At 43.8% G+C, this 22,630-nt stretch overlaps 1 protein-coding gene across 2 annotated transcripts in view; it reads right to left on the bottom strand.

Annotated features, from left to right (window-relative positions):
- Positions 1–22,630, bottom strand: part of SGK1 (serum/glucocorticoid regulated kinase 1) — a 192,701-nt gene that overhangs the window by 34,451 nt on the left and 135,620 nt on the right. For both annotated transcript variants that reach the window (XM_075126756.1, XM_048844506.2), the window contains exon 3: positions 6,926–7,001. In XM_075126756.1, coding sequence (XP_074982857.1) covers positions 6,926–7,001 — 76 coding nt within the window. The remainder of the gene's footprint in view (positions 1–6,925; positions 7,002–22,630) is intronic.

Consider the following 22,630-nt stretch of genomic DNA (forward strand, 5'->3'; position numbering starts at 1 on the left):
GCATTATTTCTTTCTTTTTTCTTTGATTTATTGTCTAATGCTTCTACAGCTGCTTTGTTTGATTGTTGCTTAACTGTTCTTTACAAAATACTGATAGCTCTGAGCCCATCATTTACAACAGGCGAAGTATTTGCTTCTAACATTTGCTTTGTTAATGAAACAACAGGGCTAATTCAATAGGGCAGAGTAAGCCACTGATGGCGGGAGAGGAGGCTTGGCTCCAGTCCTGTGTCCAGGCCCTTGTATAGGAGTTGGCTGAAGCCCCTACCCTTATCACAGTTTGACTACAGGAGTGTCACTTAGTATATAATCATTGCCTTCATTGTTATGATCAAACCTTGATAATTTTGTTTGGGATAGTTCTGTCTGTACTACACAGCTTAGATTTAAATGTTTATGTAGGTCTTGATCCTGCAAGGTGTTGAGCACTCTGTCCCTGATCCAGCAAAGCACTTAAGTCAATAGGACAACTCACATGCTTAAACTTAAGCACATACTTAAAGTGATTTGATGGATCAAGCCCTTAGCTTGCAATATCTTGGGTGCAGGGGCTGTATTGTTCATAAGTGTCTATGGCCTGGTGTACAATACAAAGTGAGGTTGATGTAAGGTGCCTTGCTTGCACCAACCTAGCTGTGCATATGTCCACACTTAAATTTGTCGCCCACCAGTGTAAGATCTCCGCTACGCCAACATAGTAACACCTTCTGCCCAAGCGTTGTTGAGCCATGGACAGTGTACTGAGGTTGGCACAGTGCAAATGTAGACACTGCATTGCCTATGTTGACCCTAACAGTCCTCCAACAGCTGTCCTGCAATGCCCAACACTGACGGTTCTGGTCTTGGTTGTGAACTCCATTGCCTGGGGCTCACAGAGACTGCAAGCCACACACCTCCTTTAAAACTATGTGAATTTTTGATATGCTGTTTCCTGATTGTCCATTGTGGCGAGCACTCCTAGCAGCTCTCCATTGTTGTGTGCAACTGCCCAGCTGACAATGCTGGCTACATGCTCCAGGTGGGTTCTGGCCTGGAGTAGACAGGAGTTTTTGGATCTCCTGGGCCTGTGGGGAAAAGAAGTTGTATAGGCACAGGTATGGACCAACCATAGAAATATGGCCATCTATGTGCAGATTGCCCGGGGATGCAGGAGAAGGGTTACAATGTGGACCAGCAGCAGTGCTGTGTGAAAGCAAAGGAACTGCAGCAGGCATATCAGAAGGCCAGGGAGGCCAACAGTTGATCTAGTGCTGAGCTGCAGCCCTGCCACTTTTACAAAGAGTTGCATGCCAGGCTTGGTGGAGACCTCTCCCCACCCCTCGCTAGCCCACACAGACCTCTGTGGATACCTCTGAAGAGCCTGAGTCACTGGCCCTTGGTGTGAACAGCAAGGACGAGGAGGAGGAGGAGGTGAAGGAGGAATAGGAGAAGGATGGAGGACATGTGACAGAGGGGTCTAGCTATGAAACTAGCCGGGACCTGTTTGAGACTCCAACACAGTCCAGTCAATCCCAGCAGTAGAGCACCACGAAACTGATTGAGGGGAAGGAACCTCAGGCAAGTGTGCACATTTAATTTCCATTACAATGACATAGTTGGGGGCACCATTACTGCTCTTCATTCCCCTGTACAGTTAGGTGGTGAGGGAGGAGAGTACATGGGGCAGTTTGTCTATGTACACCGGGATGTCCCTGGAACCCTCCTGAATGATCTTGATGAGACTTTCATGGAAGTACTCTGCAATGCTCTGCCAAAGGTTTCTGGGGATGGCAGCCTTATTTCTTCCTCCACGGGAGGATGTTTTCCCATGCCAGTCGCTGATAACTGCTGGCGGCACCATTGCAGTAGACAGGTTAGCAGCATGCGGGCTTGGGTAGCTGCGGGACGCCAGCACCAGCAGCTGTGCTCTCTGTGCCTTGTTACCTTCAGGAGTGAGCTTTCACCGCCTGTGGAAAATGGTGGCAGTATTCAATGCCATTGTCCTATACCCATAGTTCTATGCAACTGAGCATATACTCCCTCCCCCTTCTATACTCCCTCCTCCTTCCTTTCCCTCACCTCTGGTGGGCCATACTCACCATGGCTGTACTAAAACAACAAGGATGCATCCAATGAAGTGGGTTCTAGCCCATGAAAGCTTATGCCCAAATAAATCTGTTAGTTTTTAAAGTGCCACCGGTCTCCTTGTTGTCATTGTGGATACAGACTGACATGGCTACCCCTGATACATGGCTGTACTGTGAGTGGTGCTGTATACAAGCACTCAGAAGCAGAAGTCAATGTCTTGTTTAAAACTTTAGGGGAACAAGGGAAAGGAGTTCTTGATCTTAACTTTCACTTTTCGTTGTTACTGTACTGACAACGTAACTTCTGTGTTTTATCTGCAGCCGCTGCTGTTGTAGTCTTGAGGAGTTCCCCCTCCACACCCACAGAATGCCTGAGCTAGATAAGGATGAAAAAGAAGAAGCTCAGAATGACATGTTCAGTCAGATCCTGCAAGGCAGTGCTGCATCAGACCATGAACAGAGGGCCTGAAGCATGAATATTGCAGGCTGTACAGAGAAGGAAAGAGCAGCAGACAGGAGAAAGGACCAAGAATCCCAGCAGGAAAAGGAGAGGGAGGGACACAATGGAGCTCCTTTGGCAGCAAACCTACAGATTCAACAATCCTGGGCTTGTCTCCCTTTGCAGTCCATGGAGAATTCATTACAGCAGCTCCCTACACACACATACATCAACTGTGGCTCTCACAGGTCAGCGTGCTAACATTGACATGAATGTTCCTTCTCTTTCTTTAAGTTCTGTTCCACACATGTATTAAGATTTTAATGCATTTGCTTTTAATTTGCACAGCATTTTTGAAGTGTTTTTATCACTCAGTATAGAGTATGGTTTGGAAAATAATTCACGTGCATTAGTTTCCAACATGTGCGGCAGCATGGAAAGCACCCACTTACTGGTTACTTTACGCTGTGATGCGACTCGTAGGATCAGTGACAAACACAATCTAATAATCAAAAATTAGCACCACAGAATTAATAGGTGCCTTGTCAGCATCATAGTTGTGCACCAAGCACCAGGTAGTGCAGGGCCAGGTAGAGCATAGTACACCACAAGGCATTACTGTGGCTCACTGGTAAAGTGCTTTCTCAGTCTCCCTGAGCCATATGGCTCTTCTGATAGCCTTGTTTGGCTGTTCAAACTCAGCTGACAGCTGATCCATCCCAGTGGCAACTTTTCCTCCTCTGCTTCACAGATATTGTGACACAGCATGACACAGTGGGAAGCCATAACGAGTGGAATATCTTTGTCACTGAGATCCAATCTTGTGAGTAAACAATGGCAGTACACCTTCAGTCTTTCAAAAGCACATTACACTGTCATTCTGCACCTGCTGAGCCGGTAGTTGAATCTTTCCTTGGTGCTGTCAAGCTGTATGGCTTCATGAGTCAGGGGAGTAAAGGGTAGGCTGGGTTCCCCAGGATCATTATTGGTATTTCAACATAACCAACAGTAATCTGCTGCTCAGGAAAGAAAGTCTTTGCCTGTAGCAGTTTTTGCCTGTAGCAGTCCTGTGTTCTTAAAGATGCAAGTGCCATGCACCGTCCTTGACCAGCCAACACTGATATCGGTGAAACATCCCCAGTGATCCACCAATGCTTTCATAACCATAGAAAAATAGCCCTTTCTATTGATATACTCTGTGGCAAGGTGATCTGTTGCCAAAGTAGGGATATGCATTCTGTCTATTTCTCCACCATAATCATAGAATCTCAGGGTTGGAAGGGACCTCAGGAGGTCATCTAGTCCAACCCCCTGCTCAAAGCAGGACCAATCCCCAGTTATTGCCCCAGATCCCTAAATGGCCCCCTCAAGGATTGAGCTCACAACCCTGGGTTTAGCAGGCCAATGCTCAAACCACTGAGCTAGGCCTCCCCTCTCCTCCAGTCTAGGATCACCATTGCTGCAAATCCATCCATTATGTCCTGGACATGGACGAGAATCACAGTCCTGTGTAGCAGGAGATGATTAATGGCCCTGCATACTTGCATGACAGTGGCTCCCACAGTTGATTTTCCAACTCCGAAATGATTTCCCACCGACCTGTAGTAATCCGGCAAGTTTCCACAGTTTGATTATCACTTGCCTCTCTACTGTCAGTGCAGCTCGCGTTCTAATGTTCCTGTACTGGAGGGGACTTCAGCACGCAGATCCAGGAATGTGGCCTTATGCATCTAAAAGTTGTGCAGCCAGTTCTTGTCATCCCAAACCTGTGTTATGATGCAATTCCACCAGGCAGTGCTCATTGCTTGGGCCCAGAAGCAGCGCTCCATAGTTTGCAGCTGCTCTATAAACACTACTAACAACCTTGAATTGGTTCTTGCTATGTCCCACAGCAATCCGCCCTCCAGAAAGTCTTCATGTTCCCTGCAGATCTTCTTGTGGCTCTGCAAATACCAGAGGATCGTGCTGCATCTCATGCAATGCTCATGACAATAGTGCAGAGCTGTGCAGGCTCCATGCATCTGTCAGAGATGGCAGACAGCAACAAGTCCTGGCGGGTTTGTGGGATTCTCAAAATAGGCATGAAAATTATGGATTATAGAGGGCACTCTGGGGTAGAGAAGGTTGCATGCTGGGAACCTGACCCCCTGCTCCCAGTCACGCCTGTGTAACTCATTTATGCAACACCATGCATTACCATAACCTCCCAAAAGACAGAGTGCTGGATGGTGGCAAGTTGCATACTGGAATACCTAACAATGGTGCACTGCACTATGCATCGAAACAAGCATTCCTGGTGAGTATTCACAGTGCCAAAGTATGCAAGTGCACAAGCGATATACTAACTGCAGCGGCTTCATGCTGATCAATCTTCCACCAGCAAAAGTTTGTAGTGTAGACGTGCCCAAAAGTAGCAATGGGCAGACATTCTAGTGCAGCCTGGGCACGACCGTTTTGATCATCTCACCTTGCCTAAAGCAGTCCAGAGGAGACAATGGTAGAAACACTGGTGGCTGGCCTGCAGAAGTGTTTCTATTTGTAGCAGTGGTGCAAGACCTCAGATGGGAGAATTCCCTACCATTTTCACAGAGGAGATTGCACAGTCTCCACTTAAAAAGAATGTAGAGAGCATTTACTGCTACAATTAGTTAATGTTCATTACAGCTCCCCCATTTTCATATATACTGAAGAGTAGCAATTGTCCAGCCCCATAGCCAATTAACATATGTCTATAAAAGTGCCACTGGAGGGCTGCAACAAAATAACCCAAGGATCAGGTTAAAACAGCATCTCTTTTCAGGTTGCTTAGGTACAGCCCTTAACAGACAGTCTTGTTTAACAGGTGAATAGAAATTCCCATCAGACAAAGCTGAGATGGTTTCCCAGATAAGACCAATTTCAGAGTAACAGCCGTGTTAGTCTGTATTTGCAAAAAGAAAAGGAGTACTTGTGGCACCTTAGACTCTGTTAGTCTCTAAGGTGCCACAAGTCCTCCTTTTCTTTTTGCAGATAAGACCAAGTTGCCTTAAAACAGTTGTGCTCCTCCCTTCACAGCTGGAATCCTTAAAGACAGCCGTTTCTGTAGTGCAAACAGAATGTAAAAAGACAATGCCATAGATCCTGTCTACGCTGGGCTTGGAACCACAGCGGAAAGCAAGAGTTCAAGCTCTAGTTTTCAAACCCCTGGTTCCAAGTCCTAAAGAGTAATCAAAAGCTAATATGTAACTAGAATCAAAGCAGAGTTACATCAGTCCTGTCTTAAGGGACTGGGAATCTTCACTCAGGTGTTAAACGAGACTGCCTGATATTTGTTGCTCTACCCAAGGAAATTACCTGAAAAAAGACACTGCTCAAATAAATTGGTTAGTCTCTAAGGTGCCACAAGTACTCCTTTTCTTTTTGTGAATACAGACTAACACGGCTGCTACTCTGAAAACCGTTTAACTTGTTTTTCAGTTTTCTTAGTTCTAACCCTCTGGCATTTTCACAAGAGTGTGTTGATTGGCTATAGGGCTAGACTTTTGCTATACTTTAATTGATAGGAAAAGGCAAGTGGGTTTTAATAAACTTTAGCTAACTGAAGCGGTGAGTTATTTTTAAGGCCTTATTAAATGGAACCATTGGTGGCTAGAGAACATTTACAAATAAAAAAAAAAAGTTTTAACATAGTTGTTCCCTATCCAAACTGTCAGCAAAATCTACTATCTACAGTATCATTACTCTAATCATCACAACAGCTTTCTCCTGTGGACAAGGCCTATGCATATGCCAAGACAACAGGTAGAGAGGACAAGAAATCAAAACAGAAGGTCAGACAGGATAACAGTGACGAGATTGTGAGTTTGGTCTAATAATGATTGGCATTCAGAGCACACCAACTGCCTGGCTATCTCACTTTATTCAGTTTATACCACCTTCACTTTCTTTCTCTTTTTGAAGCCAGTGGGGCTATTTATGTGCTTAAACCTTAACACAGTACTCAGATGTTTTGCTCAACTGGGGACAGATAGTGTCTAATTTTGACTTTGGATGTGTCCTCATGACTCTTTATAGAAGTTAATGGGAACTGTATTTACACAGTGGCTCAATGGTAGAATTTGGCCCAGAGTTTGTAAAACAGTTTTGCTGTAGTAATTTTGTTTTGCATCATTATGTTATGGCATTATTCCACGGGAATCATTATGTATCCAACCACATAATATGCTAAATCCTATTTTCTGGAACATTGTTTTTACCAGCAAACACTATGTGTGTGAGAGGATGTCTGTTACACTTAATTTCTATATTAAAAATAATTGATTTTTGCTTGGCTTTAGTACAAAGTACGTAACCCTTGAAAAGAACTATATCAAAAGGGAAAGCCCTCTTTCTGCAGAATACATCCTTGTGTGTTTACATGTACTTTGAGTTCCATCCTTACCTGAGTCAGCTCTATTCCAGAAGGTTCTTGGATCAGGTTTAGCCAGCAGGTCTCCTTTGCTACAGGACTCCTTCATCTATTAAATGGAAGGAACAAAACAAACTGTAAGAACTTCTTTTATTATTTTCAGTGTTTAAGACTGCGGCTTCCTTTCCGTTCAAAAGAACTCACTCACATGGCAATGCCAGGCTCATTTCCAGCTGTTTATAAAATCATGGGCAAATTTGAGGAGTTGGGTACAACGGTTCTTCAAATTGAAGGAAATGCTTTCTCCTGCTTGGACTTACATTTTCCACTTAAAATGTGCATGTTGGGCTTTACATCCTTCAGCCAGATTCTTAGCCCAGCTCTGCTCCTTTAGCCCTGCTCAGACAGCATAGCATGAAGGAAGTGGAAACTGCCTGCAGCTTCCCAGCTGGGGGTGTTAGGGAGCTGTAACTGGTTTGCTGATGCCTCCCAACCCAGCTGCTGTGATGAGCTGACCGCCCCCTGTATGTTGACTATATTTGTACACTATAGGCTTGATTTTCTGCTCACTTAAACTGGTGTAAGACAGGAGTAGCTCCCTTAAAGCAAAAGAGTTACAGTGGTGTAAAACAGGCCTAGTAGAGGAAAAGTAAGCCCCATGTAAATTTTCCTTATATATCCATATCTTAACTGGCCTGTGCCATGTCAAAGAATGCATCCTCGATTTGCTACTGCTAAATGAGTCTTTCTTCAGTAGCAGGTCACCAGAAAGGCATTTTCCTTTGTAAGTAACAGGGTTGATTCTCCTCCTGCACCACTTTATAAGGGTATAAATTCTACTGACTTCAGTGATGTTGCTTCTGATTACAACAGTATAAATGGGGAGTCAGACCCAATAGTATTTTACATTTACGTACCTTTCCATTTCAGGGATCCCCTACTATACATACTGAACCATTGAAATGAATCACCCAGCTCTGGGGTGGGAAGAAGCAATCAGGCAGTGAACATGCTGCACAAGTGAGGGAGGAGAGTAAAAATTTTCCAGTGGTTGCAGAACAAACCCTTACAATGAAAGGTGTCATGGGATCTTTAATGTCCACACTGAGCAGACAGTACCTTGTTTTTTAAGGTCTGATCTTAAAAAGGCTCACACAGTAAATGGCTCAATTTATCTACTTTGGAAGGATTAAAGGCCTAATGACTTTGAATCTGAGGTTCCAGTGAGTCTAGTAGCTCTTTCAAATCAGGCATTCTTCAACCAGTAAGCTATTCTTCTCCAGTTTAAGAAATGTTTTCCATCAAATGATTCCCAGTACAAACTTTTCTTTGAAACTTTACCTGCCAGTATATTTACACTGTATTACAAGTACTACAGAAGGCTTTAGAGTTGATTGGTGGAAGATTTCCAAGGTTCTAAAACTAAAGCCCAATACTACACTGAAAGATAGGGTTCTGCTTATTTGATGGGCTATTTCTGAATATTTTTATTCAGGCATTCAAACACCTGATTAATTACATAAAAGATATTTGCATTCAGGGCAGCTACAGCTCCAGTTACTGTATAATCCTGTGATTAAAGTTAGTACCCAGGGTGAATATAGAAAAGAAGAAACATAAGTGGGGGGCAGGGGAGCAGAGAGAGATAATTTTATTTTGCACATTCTGGGCTGAATTACGATCATGTAAGAAAACATGCACGGTGAGACTGCTCCCAAAAACATGCAAAAAACAAAGCTCACAGTACACAAGAACCTCTGCCTCTGAAAAGCATGTCTCTAAGCATGTGCACAACAAGGAATGGAAGTTCATGTCAAGAAATGGAAAGAGATGTATTTTAAAGAATCCTTATTGAGGTTACAGGGACAAACCATCCCGATGTGTAGAAAGAATAGTAAATATGGCAGGCGACCAGCTTGGCTTAACAGTGAAATCCTTGCTGCTCTTAAATACAAAAAAGAAGCCTACAAGAAGTGGAAGATTGGACAAATGACCAGGGAAGAGTATAAAAATATTGCTCGGGCTTGCAGGAGTGAAATCAGGAAGGCCAAATCACACCTGGAGTTGCAGCTAGCAAGAGATGTTAAGAGTAACAAGAAGGGTTTCTTCAGGTATGTTAGCAACAAGAAGAAAGTCAAGGAAAGTGTGGGCCCCTTACTGAATGAGGGAGGCAACCTCGTGACAGGTTTCAGAATAACAGCCGTGTTAGTCTGTATTCGCGCTGGAAATGGCCCAACTTGATGATCACTTTAGATAAGCTATTGCCAGCAGGACAGTGGGGTGGGAGGAGGTCTTGTTTCATGGTCTCTGTGTGTATATAATGTCTTCTGCAGTTTCCACGGTATGCATCCGATGAAGTGAGCTGTAGCTCACGAAAGCTCATGCTCAAATAAATTGGTTAGTCTCTAAGGTGCCACAAGTACTCCTTTTCTTTTTGCGAACCTCGTGACAGAGGATGTGGAAAAAGCTAATGTACTCAATGCTTTTTTTGCCTCTGTCTTCACGAACAAGGTCAGCTCCCAGACTACTGCACTGGGCAGCACAGCATGGGGAGGAGGTGACCAGCCCTCTGTGGAGAAAGAAGTGGTTCGGGACTATTTAGAAAAGCTGGACGAGCACAAGTCCATGGGGCTGGATGCAATGCATCTGAGGTGCTGAGGCAGTTGGCTGATGTGATTGCAGAGCCATTGGCCATTATCTTTGAAAACTCATGGCGATCGGGGGAGGTCCTGGATGACTGGAAAAAGGCTAATGTAGTGCCCATCTTTAAAAAAGGGAAGAAGGAGGATCCTGGGAACTACAGGCCAGTCAGCCTCACCTCAGCCCCTGGAAAAATCATGGAGCAGGTCCTCAAGGAATCAATTCTGAAGCACTTAGAGGAGAGGAAAGTGATCAGGAACTGTCAGCATGGATTCACCAAGGGCAAGTCATGCCTGACTAATCTAATTGCCTTCTATTACGAGATAACTGGCTCTGTGGATGAGGGGAAAGCAGTGGACGTGTTGTTCCTTGACTTTAGCAAAGCTTTTGACACGGTCTCCCATAGTATTCTTGCCAGCAAGTTAAAGAAGTATGGGCTGGATGAATGGACTATAAGGTGGATAGAAAGCTGGCTAGATTGTCGGGCTCAATGGGTAATGATCAATGGCTCCATGTCTAGTTGGCAGCCGGTATCAAGTGGAGTGCCCCAGGGGTCGGTCCTGGGGCCGGTTTTGTTCAATATCTTCATAAATGATCTGGAGGATGGTGTGGATTGCACCCTCAGCAAGTTTGCAGATGACACTAAACTGGGAGGAGTGGTAGATACGCTGGAGGGTAGGGATAGGATACAGAGGGACCTAGACAAATTGGAGGATTGGGCCAAAAGAAATCTGATGAGGTTCAACAAGGACAAGTGCAGAGTACTGCACTTAGGACGGAAGAATCCAATGCACCGCTACAGACTAGGGACCGAATGGCTCGGCAGCAGTTGTGCAGAAAAGGACCTAGGGGTTACAGTGGACGAGAAGTTAGATATGAGTCAACAGTGTGCCCTTGTTGCCAAGAAGGCCAATGGCATTTTGGGATGTATAAGTAGGGGCATTGCCAGCAGATCGAGGGACGTGATCGTTCCCCTCTATTCGACATTGGTGAGGCCTCATCTGGAGTACTGTGTCCAGTTTTGGGCCCCACACTACAAGAAGGATTGGAAAAATTGGAAAGAGTCCAGCGGAGGGCAACAAAAATGATTAGGGGACTGGAACACATGACTTATGAGGAGAGGCTGAGGGAACTGGGGATGTTTAGTCTATGGAAGAGAAGAATGAGGGGAGATTTGATAGCTGCTTTCAACTACCTAAAAGGGGGTTCCAAAGAGGATGGCTCTAGACTGTTCTCAGTGGTAGCAGATGACAGAACAAGGAGTAATGGTCTCAAGTTGCAGTGGGGAGATTTAGGTTGGATATTAGGAAAAACTTTTTCACTATGAGGGTGGTGAAACACTGGAATGCGTTTCCTAGGGAGGTGGTGGAATCTCCTTCCCTAGAAGTTTTTAAGGTCAGGCTTGACAAAGCCCTGGCTGGGATGATTTAGTTGGGGATTGTTCCTGCTTTGAGCAGGGGGTTGGACTAGATGACCTCCTGAGGTCCCTTCTAACCCTGATATTCTATGATTTTATGATTCTATGTACGGATGTGCATAATGCTTATAGAGGAGGAGCAAAGGCATTCTGATACACCAGCTGCAAAACCCTTGCACTGTTCCATCCAACAACTGTTTCCTTTCAACTTGCTATCTTGGTTCCCATTCCGTGGAGTTGGAGGCATCACAGTGACAACTCTGCAAAGTCAAGTCAGGAGTTCAGGGAAGTTTCATGGAGCAGAAGCTGCAGGAATAAATACAGCCCTACCAAATTCATGTTGGTAAATTTCACGGTTGTAGGATTTTATAAATAATACATTTCATGATTTCAGCTATTTAAATCTGAAATTTCACAGTGTTGTAATTGTAGGGGTCCTGACCCAAAAAAGAATTGTGCGGTGGTCACAAGCTTATAGTAGGGGGGGTTGTGGTACTGCTACCTTTACTTCTGCGCTGCTGCTGCAGTGGCGCTGCCTTCAGAGCTGGGCAGTTAGAGAGCGGTGGCTGCTGGCCAGGAGCCCAGCTCTGAAGGCAGCGCTGCCGCCAGCAGCAGCATAGAAGTAAGGATGCCATGGTATGGTATGGCCACCCTTACTTCCGCGCTGCTGCTTGCAGAGCTGAGCCTTAAGTCAGCAGCCGCCACTCTCCAGCCACCCAGCTCTGAAGACAGCAGCGCAGAAGTAAGGGTGGCATGGTATGATATTGCCGCCCTTACTTCTGTACTGCCTTCAGAGCTGGGCAGCCGGAGATTGGTGGCTGTTGGCTAGGCGCCCAGCTCTGAAGGCAGCACAGAAGTAAGGGTGGCAATACTGCAACCCCCCTAAAATAACCTTGCGGACCCCCCGTGCAAATCCCTTTTGGGTCAGGACCCCCTAGTTTGAGAAACATTGGCCTCCCCTGTGAAATCTGTAAAGTGTAGGGTAAAAGTACACAAAAGACCAGATTTCACCGGGGGAGACCAGATTTCACGGTCCATGACGCGTTTTTCATGGCCATGAATTTGGCAGGTCCCTAGGAATAAGATATAAAATTATCCAGAACTCCTTGGTGCCTAGATTCTATGATGTTATGGTGGTAGATACACTGGAGCTACATGCAGTAGTGAGAGATAGGCAGCTCACATGTAGAAAGTAATACCCATGAGGAAGCAAAATACATGCTTAGACATGAGAGGCATGGCTTGGGCACGTAGTGAGCTGTGTAGGGTACATACCCCTGTAAAGGGTACATACCCTAATGTTCTAGCGTGTCTGCACTCTACTTACTGACGCGGTGCCTCACTGCCTACACTACCATTTGTACCCACGCCAGCTGGGTGTGCAGTGTCTGTACTTTACATGCCACCATAAGTGTAGACCTGCCTGTAGTGTACCTGAAAGTGGCCTCTGTCAATTTTAATTTACCCTCCCCTTTGCACCTAATGGGTCACTTCAGTACGAGAGATGTAAATCTGGAGTTTGATAGAGTTATATCTGATTTAGGAAGGCCGTGTAGTCTAGTAAATAGCATGCTACCCTAGGACTCAGAACATCTGGGTTCTATGCTTGGCTTGGCTGGTGACCTTGGGCAAGTCACTTCAACTGTCTGTGCCTCAGTTTCCTTGTCTGTAAAATGGGGATAATGATATTGTCCTCCTTTGTAAAGTACATTGAGATCTATGGATGAAAAGGTAGATATTATTATGTATATGGAAATCAGAAATTGGCACAATATCTACACATGCATGGAGTTGAATGTTCTCAGAAAATGTTTGCTTTTCCTGGTACTGTGTAACTATTCTCACTTTCTTAAGTGCTGTGTTAGAGTTGCATGCACCCGTGCCATTGTCTTGCCTGCAATTCAGTGTGTAAAGTGGAGTATAACAACAGTCTTGTTTGCTGCACAGTGTGTATCTTTTGACAGTGCCTGTACCTTTCTTTCCTCTACTGTACAATGCACTACCAAGGCCTCTCCAGATGTGAGATTCTACCTTTTTCCTGAATAAATGCATCCATTTTTTGAATTGGTAGAATCCCTCCTTTTGGTTGATCCCATCCCACTTCTAGAATATTCACACTTCACAGGAGAGGGACCAAAGAATGAGGAATTTGACCCAGTGTACTGGGACTTTCTGACTATACAAATACAGCAGTGATTTCAGTGCCTTCTGTGTACTGAGAGAGGAATGGAGGTGGAATCTAATTTGACCTCTGTGAAATTGCCATGTAAGTGCTATACAAATCATTTTTCAATCAAGCCCATAAATGGCAATAGTAATATGCTCCATCTTCAATACTGACATATGTGATCACTGCTGAAGTCCAGCTATTATGCAGGATGCCTGCTACAGTGCTTTACAAATTGTTCTATTGTATGTGAAACATCACTTTCCAGTACAGATTAGGGGGTTCATGAAGTGTTAGAGGGATGAATATTCCATTTAGGGGAACGTGTTCGGCACAGTGTTGATATGAATAAAGAATGATTCTCAGCGTGGGAGAGGAATGAAAGAAAGAGGGAGGCATACTAGCAATCTCAGTGAATACTAATACAATCGCAAGTGTGTTTTATGAACGCTTAGCATGGTCTGGATTGTCATAGAAGGTTTGACGACCATGCAAAGTGTCCAGTTGCAACTGGAAGCTCCCTCAGACCTTCTGAGTTGATAATAAATTGCTTAATAGTTACAGGGTTGGCAATCTGATCCCAGGTTATTTTTCACCTCATTAGAAAATCAGGTTTTATGGAACTCAGAACACCCTGGGTTGCAAACTGTCTAATCTTTCCCCCTACTCAGTGAGTGCTAAACATCTGTAGGAACGGTTGCGCATGCATATAGCCAGGTAACTAAAAATAGTGTTTACTTTTCGGTGTATATCTCTATGAGGATTAGATATAGCCAGAAGAAACTTGGTGGGTGCAACAGAATTTCGCTTTGGCCATGTCTATACAGGTAAAATAAAACATGTTTTTTTCAATTGATAGTTCAATTAAGTTAACTCGTTTGAAAATTCCTCTTAATGCTCCTCCAGATGTCTACGCTACAACATGACCAGATCAAACCATCTTTAAAGTGATAAACTGTGTCTAAAAGGACGTTAAGGCAAATTTTTAATTGAGTTAAATTAACTCACTCAAGCTACATTGATCAAAACCACCCCCTATTTGGGCTGTGTAAATAAAGCAATCGGAGACTATCTATCAGGTTTGTCTACACAGGGCAATGGAATGGAATGGCTATTGCAGAATATGCTATTCGGAAGCAGCTCTCCATGTGATTCCAGAATAATTAGGGCACTTCCAAAGCAATGTAATTATTCCAGAATTCCGCACATGGAGAGCTGTTGCAGTCAATTTCCCCATGTAGACAAGCCCAAAGGTACTTATGTGGTCCCCATTATTACCATAATATTTGAGCACTTCACAATCCTTAATGTATTCATCCTCACAAAACCCTTGCCAGGAGGATTTTATAGATGAGGAAGTGAAGCACGGCAAGACTAAGGCTATGTCTTCACTGCCACAGTGGTGTGTTTTTACAGTGGGATAATCATGCTGTAACTCCCCCATCCCAACACACACTTGTTTGGAAGCAAAGACGTAGCCTAGATGACTTGCCCTAGGACACACAGGAAATCTGGGGTGGAGCAGGGACTTGAACCTCGACCTCCCAAGTCCAAAAATAGCACCCTCATCACTTTTGAGTTCATTTGACACCATTCTTTTGGCAGGCTGTTGTCCAAAGGGATGGCTAGAGTTTTTGTTCTGGTTTTAACTCAATTTAATTTATTGCCAATTAATTCAGGTTAAAAAAACACCTTTGCAAATGCAAATGTCAGATACTTCACTTCAGAACCCAGTTTCAATGGCCTGTTAGACTGAGGATCCACCAGTACCCTAGCTGGCAATATGCACCTTCTTCTTTCTGCAGCCTCAGCATAGGCTGTGTAGCTGAGGAAGAAGGGGTGTGGTTGGAGTGTCCTTGGGCACTGGTGATCCTTGGCTGCCTTAACAGCTTGCACAAGTTAGAGTAGCCCTAAGGCTATCCTAAGTTGCTCCTCCGGACTGGTGCAGTGTACAGTGCCATGAAAATCAGAGACCTACATCTTCCCTTAGCTGCACTGGGTGCCAATTCCTGAGAGGAAGGATGGTCCAGTGACTGGAGTGCTGGCCTGGGACATGGAGACCTGCATTCAATTCCTGTGTGGCCCCAGTCCTCTGTCAAATGGGATAATAGCACTTCCCTGCCTCACGGGGTATTGTACCTTAAATATTGTGAGGTACTCAGATACTACAGTAATAAGAGCCACATAAGTAGGTTCCCCCCCCTCCACCCCGCTCTCCTGCTGGTAATAGCTCACCTTACCTGATCACTCTCGTTACAGTGTGTATGGTAACACCCATTGTTTCATGTTCTCTGTGTATATAAATCTCCCCACTGTATTTTCCACTGAATGCATCCGATGAAGTGAGCTGTAGCTCACGGAAGCTTATGCTCAAATAAATTTGTTAGTCTCTAAGGTGCCACAAGTACTCCTTTTCTTTTTGCGGATACAGACTAACACAGCTGCTACTCTGAAACCTGTCATAAGTAGATAGCTAGAGGATCTTGCCCAATAGGAGCCCTGTAGGGAGTGCTTACAGGACTGAGCACAGAGGATTTTACTATGTTTTAATTTACATTCATGAAATGACTAAATATTTATACACAGGATAATGATTTTTCCTTGCTCAGTTCCTCTCTTTTTCTTCTTTAAAATGCACAACAATTATCCATCTCCACAGTGATACGGAAGAAACAAAGAGGAGTTTTTAATCTTTACTCACAATTTTTTTTGTTTTTTGTTTTGCTTTCTTTGAATCAATGAAAGCAAACTCAACTGTGTCGCCTCACAAAGGAGACTCCAGCAATTCCTAAGAAAATAAAAATAGGGGATTTTTAGTGTCTGTTTTATTTTATTTATGACCTATTGAACTGAACAATCCATTATAATTATACACTGGCTATTCTATAGGTACTTCAGTTTTTCTGACTCCCAAATAGAAATGTCCTAGCAAGCCAGAAAAGTTGCTATGTCCACAAATATAAAATATGTTGTGGGTGCCTTTCCTTTTTCATATTTTTCCCTTTAAAAATGTTTGCGTCCCAAAAGCCCTGCTTTGTGTTTGGACCTTAATGGAGGAACATGCTTATCACAGTGTGTGTTAAACCCTGGATTAGCTCTATTTTCAGATCAACAAGTGTTAGCATAAAGTTCAATTTAGGTAATCAAAGCAAATTGCTTTACATCAATGACCAAGTCTTTCCCCTTTGTGCTGTCCCAATACACTTAAGCTTTGGCAAAGAACACCTTAACCTGTCAAATATTTTTAAATAATGTCCATACAATAGTCAAGTAGACAAGAAAAAAATACAGTCTAAGAGATCATAAAACTTAATGTATCCATTCTCCTCATTTCTTCCACTCAGATGGGGGCAAGAACAAAACAGGGGCACGACCCTGAAAACCCTTCCTCACTGACTACAATGGAACTACTCCCATGAGTAAGGGTCTAGAGGATTAGGCCCTGGAATAAAGACAGCAGTGGAAAACTATGGCCTCTACTGTGCTGGAGATAAAACCATGTTAGTGGACCCATTTCTTAATCAGAGTTTAATAGGCGCTAGTCTATGTTTCTGGATAATTCCGGCCTCACTGCATAGAGACTGCGATGTTTAGGAAATATGGTGAACTGGGATAGAAAGAATCTGAATCGCATGGATTTCCCTACAAACAGCACTTGATTTCAAATGCTGATTTTAGCTTCATTTCAAAGTTTATATATATATATATATATATATATATATAGTATTGTTTTACATTACCTCACTTTTGCTTGTTTTACAGGCAGAGGAAAGCTGAAAGTCTGTCCTCCACAGCACCTCAAAACCTGCATTCACCTCATCTTCTTCCCCATGCTTACATCTCTTTCAGGCACATAGCACTATTCAGCCCCAGATATGCCAGCCTCTATTGGCATATCCCAAGGCTGCCGGATGCCTAGGGCATGGGGAATGGATGAGTCACAGTGCTGCAAAAACGCACAAAATTCCTGCTCTGTGGGGACCTGGAGCTGACTGGAGTCTGTGTTTTACAAGTTTCAGAGTAGCAGTCATGTTAGTCGGTATTCACAAAAAGAAAAGGAGTACTAGTGGCACCTTAAATTGGTTAGTCTCCAAGGTGCCACTAGTACTCCTAGTGTTTTACAAGAGTGAGAGAGACCTTGAAACAGCTGATCTTCTCTTTAGCTTCCACCATTGACTCTTAGGGAGCCCTGACTAAATTAAAGTTAACACCCCATTGTGGAACCCACAGGGGATGCAGGCATCTCTCTCTTTCACTCCCACCTGCTGGGGGTCCATCTTCCCTCAGACATAACTGCCCTTGTTGGAAAACAGGGCTGCAGTTTGCACCACCTGTACTGAAGGAGGGGAAAAAGAAAAGGAGGACTTGTGGCACCTTAGAGACTAACCAATTTATTTGAGCATAAGCTTTCGTGAGCTATAGCTCACTTCATCGGATGCTGTAGCTGACGAAAGCTTATGCTCAGATTTGTTAGTCTCTAAGGTGCCACAAGTCCTCCTTTTCTTTTTGCGAATACAGACTAACACGGCTGCTACTCTGAAACCTGAAGGAGAGGAGGGGGTATAGGCAGGCTCTGAATTTATCTCATGGAATATTACTATACCTATATAACAATACTGGTATAGCTGCTAAAGCTTTCCTCAGTAGACAAGGGATGCAGCAAAGCACTTATACATGTACTTTTAATGGGAATGCTCATATGCTTAAATGCTTAAGTGGCTGTATACTGATAGAGACCTATTCACATGCTTAGAGCTAAGCAAGTGCTAAAGTGGTTTGCTGAACCCAGGCCTGAAAAAAGTGTGAATTGCCCTATTCATCTCAAGGGAACTTAAACTCTGAAGCCTAGTAATCTAATGATGACAATTTTCATGTCAATGTTGTTAATTTTTGCACGGTTGATGATCTTAACAGGAACATCTTGTTAATAGCTGCATATTCTGTTCACTTGAAAGACATAAATAACAAGAGTGTACACAGAATACATTATCAGACCAAATACTATAGCCACTTTGTACTAAAAGGAAAAATGTTCCTCACAAACACAGAAATACATTAGTCTATTAAGGTTAATATCTGTCTTCCCTGCTGAAAACGTCATGCTGTATAGAAAGCTACACTATGCAACATGCCACGCACCATGAAAGTCCAGTATTGTTTAGGTCATGTGTTAGCACTGTATACAACAGTTTTACCCTTACTTTTAAGGACAGTAAGAAGCGCCTCAAATATTTATATAAGCCACCAAATTCTGACACTTTGTTTATTCAAAATGTACAGCTTTATTCCTATAGACCATCCTTTCAAGTGAATCGCATGTCAGAATGCGACAGGTATGTACAGATACTAGATATGCGCATGATGTTTGTGGAATGCTGGTCAGAAGTGAAAAGGCTAATAACCTGGATGACTCTTAAATGACTGTAACTAGGCTTTAAAGTTAAAAGTCCAATCAGATAAAATGTGGGCTGGTCACATTACTCTTGATGCTATTGTTCACTATCTCTCAGACTCAAAAGCCTTGTTACACTAGAAAATTGCACCATTCGAACTTGCACCTGTTTCCAGTCTTCCAACTCCACAAACAGCCTGTTTGTGCTCTCCTTAGTTGCCACTTTCTCATGCCAAAATGCCCTTGCCAAAATGCGTACCACATCATCTCATGCCCTGTATCAACTTCCTGTCTCAAATTAAGAATGGAAATAGGTTACATTAATGTCAGCATTTGGCACAGATCATTGCTCAAAGTAGGATCCATACGTGGCATAGGGTTGCCAACTTTCTAACCTAACAAAACCAAACAGCCTTGCCCCGCCCCTTCTCTGAGGCCCTGCCCCGTTCCTTCCATCCCCCCCTCCCTCCATCGCTCGCTCTCCCACACCCTCACTCAGTCACCCATTTTCAACGGGCCAGGGAGGGTCCCTTTTCGACCAGGTGTTCCGGTTGAAACCCGGTCCAGACACCCCCAGGAGAGAACAGAAAATTGTGAGATCTTTTATAAAAGCTTGTTGTGTTCTGAACTTGATGATCATTATGATATATGCATAGAGACCATGAGTAAGAATGTATGTATTTGTGTATATAGAACACTGTGTTCATAAACTTCAGCTCCACCTTGCAGCAGGGCAGTGAGCAGGCAGGCGGGGTTGGGTACTTCCCAAGCCAGTTGTTTACATGAAACCAGCTTCAAGTAACTATCCAGTGTCCAGTCCAGGAAAAGATAAGGTTGGACTATTAAAATTAATGGAAAGACATTGAGCCATTTCAAAAGTGAAAAGAACATTTCCCCATCTCAGAAGTCAGGAGATAATTCCCTCACTCTGATTAACCATGAGTCATCATGGACTGGCAGACAAATAAAAAGGAAAAAGACTTTTAAAAGAAGACTTGGAACTGAGGTTTTTATCCAGAACTGGAGGGACAATCCTGAGACAGGAAGCTATCTGTGAATGCTGGATCCCTCCTATAGCTAGGAAGTAAACTGAGAAACTGTTTTAAGACAATAGGCAACCTGTATTAGAAAAGGGATTTTATCGAAGGCCTGGTCTAGCTCAACCCAGCTGTATCTCTCAGGGATGTGAAAAATCCACACTCCTGAGCAACATACTTAAGCCAACGTGAACCCTAGTGTAGACAGAATAATTCTGCCATCGGCCTAGCTACCAGCTCTCGGGGTGGTGGAGTACCCGCGCTATGGGAGAGCCCCTCCTGTTGGTGAGGTAGCGTCTACACTGGAGCACGACTGCGTGCAGCTTCAGCACTGCGGCAGTGCCTCTGTAGCATTTCCAATGCAGACAAGCCCTAATATGGAAGTGTAAAGCCTGAGGTTGTATCTTTATGTTTCTTTTCTGAGTAATTTGTAGATGTGTTCTTTCCTTTACTATGTCATCTTTGAACCTGTGTTTTTTTCTGTTAAATAACCTTTTTGTTTATTTCCATCCTAAGCAGGTCTCTGGTGTGCAAAGTGTGTGGATTGTGTGCTCCGAAGTAAGTTGGTATCTGGGAGGCTGGCTTCGCACCTGGGGGGGTGACAAACCAGAAGGGAATGATCCAAGTGTCTGGTCATTAAGAACCCAGGGAGGATGTATTTGGGGAGACTCGGGACTGGAAGTGTTGTTGGTATCATCCTGCAAAGAGTAACTGGGTTGGTGAAAGCCCGTGTGAGACCTTATGTGTGTGAGCTGGCTACTGGTATCAAGGAATTGAACCATAGTTGCACAGCACGAAGGCCCTGTGATAGAACCCCTTACCGGTCTGGGTGGTCCCCAAAACATCATGCCATGCTGTGCCACTGGTCTGAAATCTGGAAACTGCTAGGCCTGAATTTCCCACTCATATGACCAGAAAAGACAGATAAGTTCTCCCATAATACACTGCAAAAGAATTCAGCTCAGATTGGTCCAGTGCAAAGAACCCTGGGATATGCCCCCAGAAGTTCTAGCATAGCACACAAATGAGGGCAGTACCGGTGTGGATGTAGTAAATTGAGTATGATTTTGCCGTGTGGCCACTGACTTCCAAGGCCCACCAACTTGAGTGGTTGCACGTGCGTGACTTGTGTAGTGAAGGTAAGCCCATCTACTGAACCACACAAGTTTGCTGCAGTGTTTCCAGACTAGTCATCCTGTTTTGTGTGCACGCGGCTCACCGCACCCGCACACAATCCCCTGCAACGGCTGCTGGGCCTGTGGATTGTTGTGCCTATTCCACAGTTCCAGACACATCTCCTTGGATCTCCACTGGAGCAAATGCATCAAGTCAATGGTATTTAACATACCTGTTTACACCTGTTCCCTATTTTGATTTTCCCACTTCAGATGTTTATGTTCTGCACAAAGATCCACGCATGAACCATGAGGAGCAAAGGCTACACCTGCCACACTGTCTCACTTGCAGGTGCTATCATAGGTGCTGGAACTAGGGGTGCTGCCATAACCCCTTGAAGTGGTTTCCATTATATACAGGGTTTACAGTCTGCTTCAATGGCTCTCAGCACCCCCACTGTACAAATTGTTCCAGCACCTCTGGGTGCTATACTGGAGTATCAACATCTATGATCAGATTTGCTGCCAGAGTGACTCTGGGCAGAGAAGCCTTGGGGTATTATGGTGAGCACCCAACCTTTGGGTGGTTGTGGTTGAGTTGGCAAGGAGCTGGATTTTATTATTTTCATTGCTTTATTCAGTATTTTGTCTCATGCTATTATTAATTAATTATTATAATTATTATTATTATTGGTGCTTTCCCCCACCCTTTTTGTTATTTTTGAATATTTTGTGCTCTGTTTTCAGCTGAACTATTCGTTTCCTATCAACTGCATCTCCCTCTAGGATCCGGAGATAGGAGTCTCTGGGCCTGGGTCTGGAGAGAGGGAGGACCTAATGCAATGGGGGCTTCAAGGGATGTATCAGTCCTTGGGAAGGACTGAGGCAATGAGTAGGTGCTGGAGCTGCATGGAGAGGTGAATGAATTCATTTGGATGCAAGGGATGGGGGCAGCCTTGCTTTGTGTTCTTTAACTAGTACCCTTTGTTTTCTGTGTTCTTGGAATTTCTCCAAAGCAGCTTCCATTGGCAGAAAGGAAAAGGAGTACTTGTAGCACCTTAGAGACTAACCAATTTATTTGAGCATAAGCTTTCGTGAGCTACAGCTCACTTCATCGGATGCTCAAATAAATTGGTTAGTCTCTAAGGTGCCACAAGTACTCCTTTTACTCTTTGCGAATACAGACTAACACGGCTGTTACTCTGAAACCTTCCATTGGCAGGTCTCATATGGTGCTCCAACTGGATTTTAAAGCTGCTGTACCCTGGTTGAACCTCCGGGGAAGGCAGCAGTAGAATGCCTTCCACCGGTACCTTACCTCCTCTTCAGTCATTTGCTCCATTACAGTAATAAAGTATTTGGAACAGGGAGTTGTTTCAGGATAAGGAATTGCTCATTCAAGCTGCAACATTTATTGTCAGTAAATAACTTTCCTGCACCTTGTCATTTGTCAAGCAGCGGGAGACCATTATTGTGTATTAACGCCTAATTCCACTGACATTATTTTCGAACTAGGGAAGAGAGAGTGGTTATTACTGCTCTGAGAAATTAAACTTAAAAGAATCTCACTGGCCCAAAAAAAAAGTTTTGGCCCAAACAGGAGAATAACTGATTACATAAGATTTTGTAAACATGCTATTGATCAGCATGGTGCTTGTCATATCTTAACTAAGTTAGATTTTGTCAAAATGAAGCCTGACTACAGACAGCTCCCATCTACAAAATTCAGCCAGGTTCCAGAACCGGTTTTACAATATGTTTATTCACTGCACAGCTGAAAAATCGATGGTTCTGTCTTTCAGTATAGAGAGGACTTACCTGTATTTTGACAGTGTCCTCAAATTGGGGGATTATATCCAAGGCTTTAACCAAATTCATGGACATTGTTAAAATAGGGCCAAATACCTCATGGTTCATTCCCTTCAACAGTGCAAGATAGAACTTTGTTTTAATTATATTGAGAGACAATG

This window comes from Caretta caretta, chromosome 3 (assembly GCF_965140235.1).
Source record: "Caretta caretta isolate rCarCar2 chromosome 3, rCarCar1.hap1, whole genome shotgun sequence".
NCBI lineage: Eukaryota > Metazoa > Chordata > Testudines > Cheloniidae > Caretta > Caretta caretta.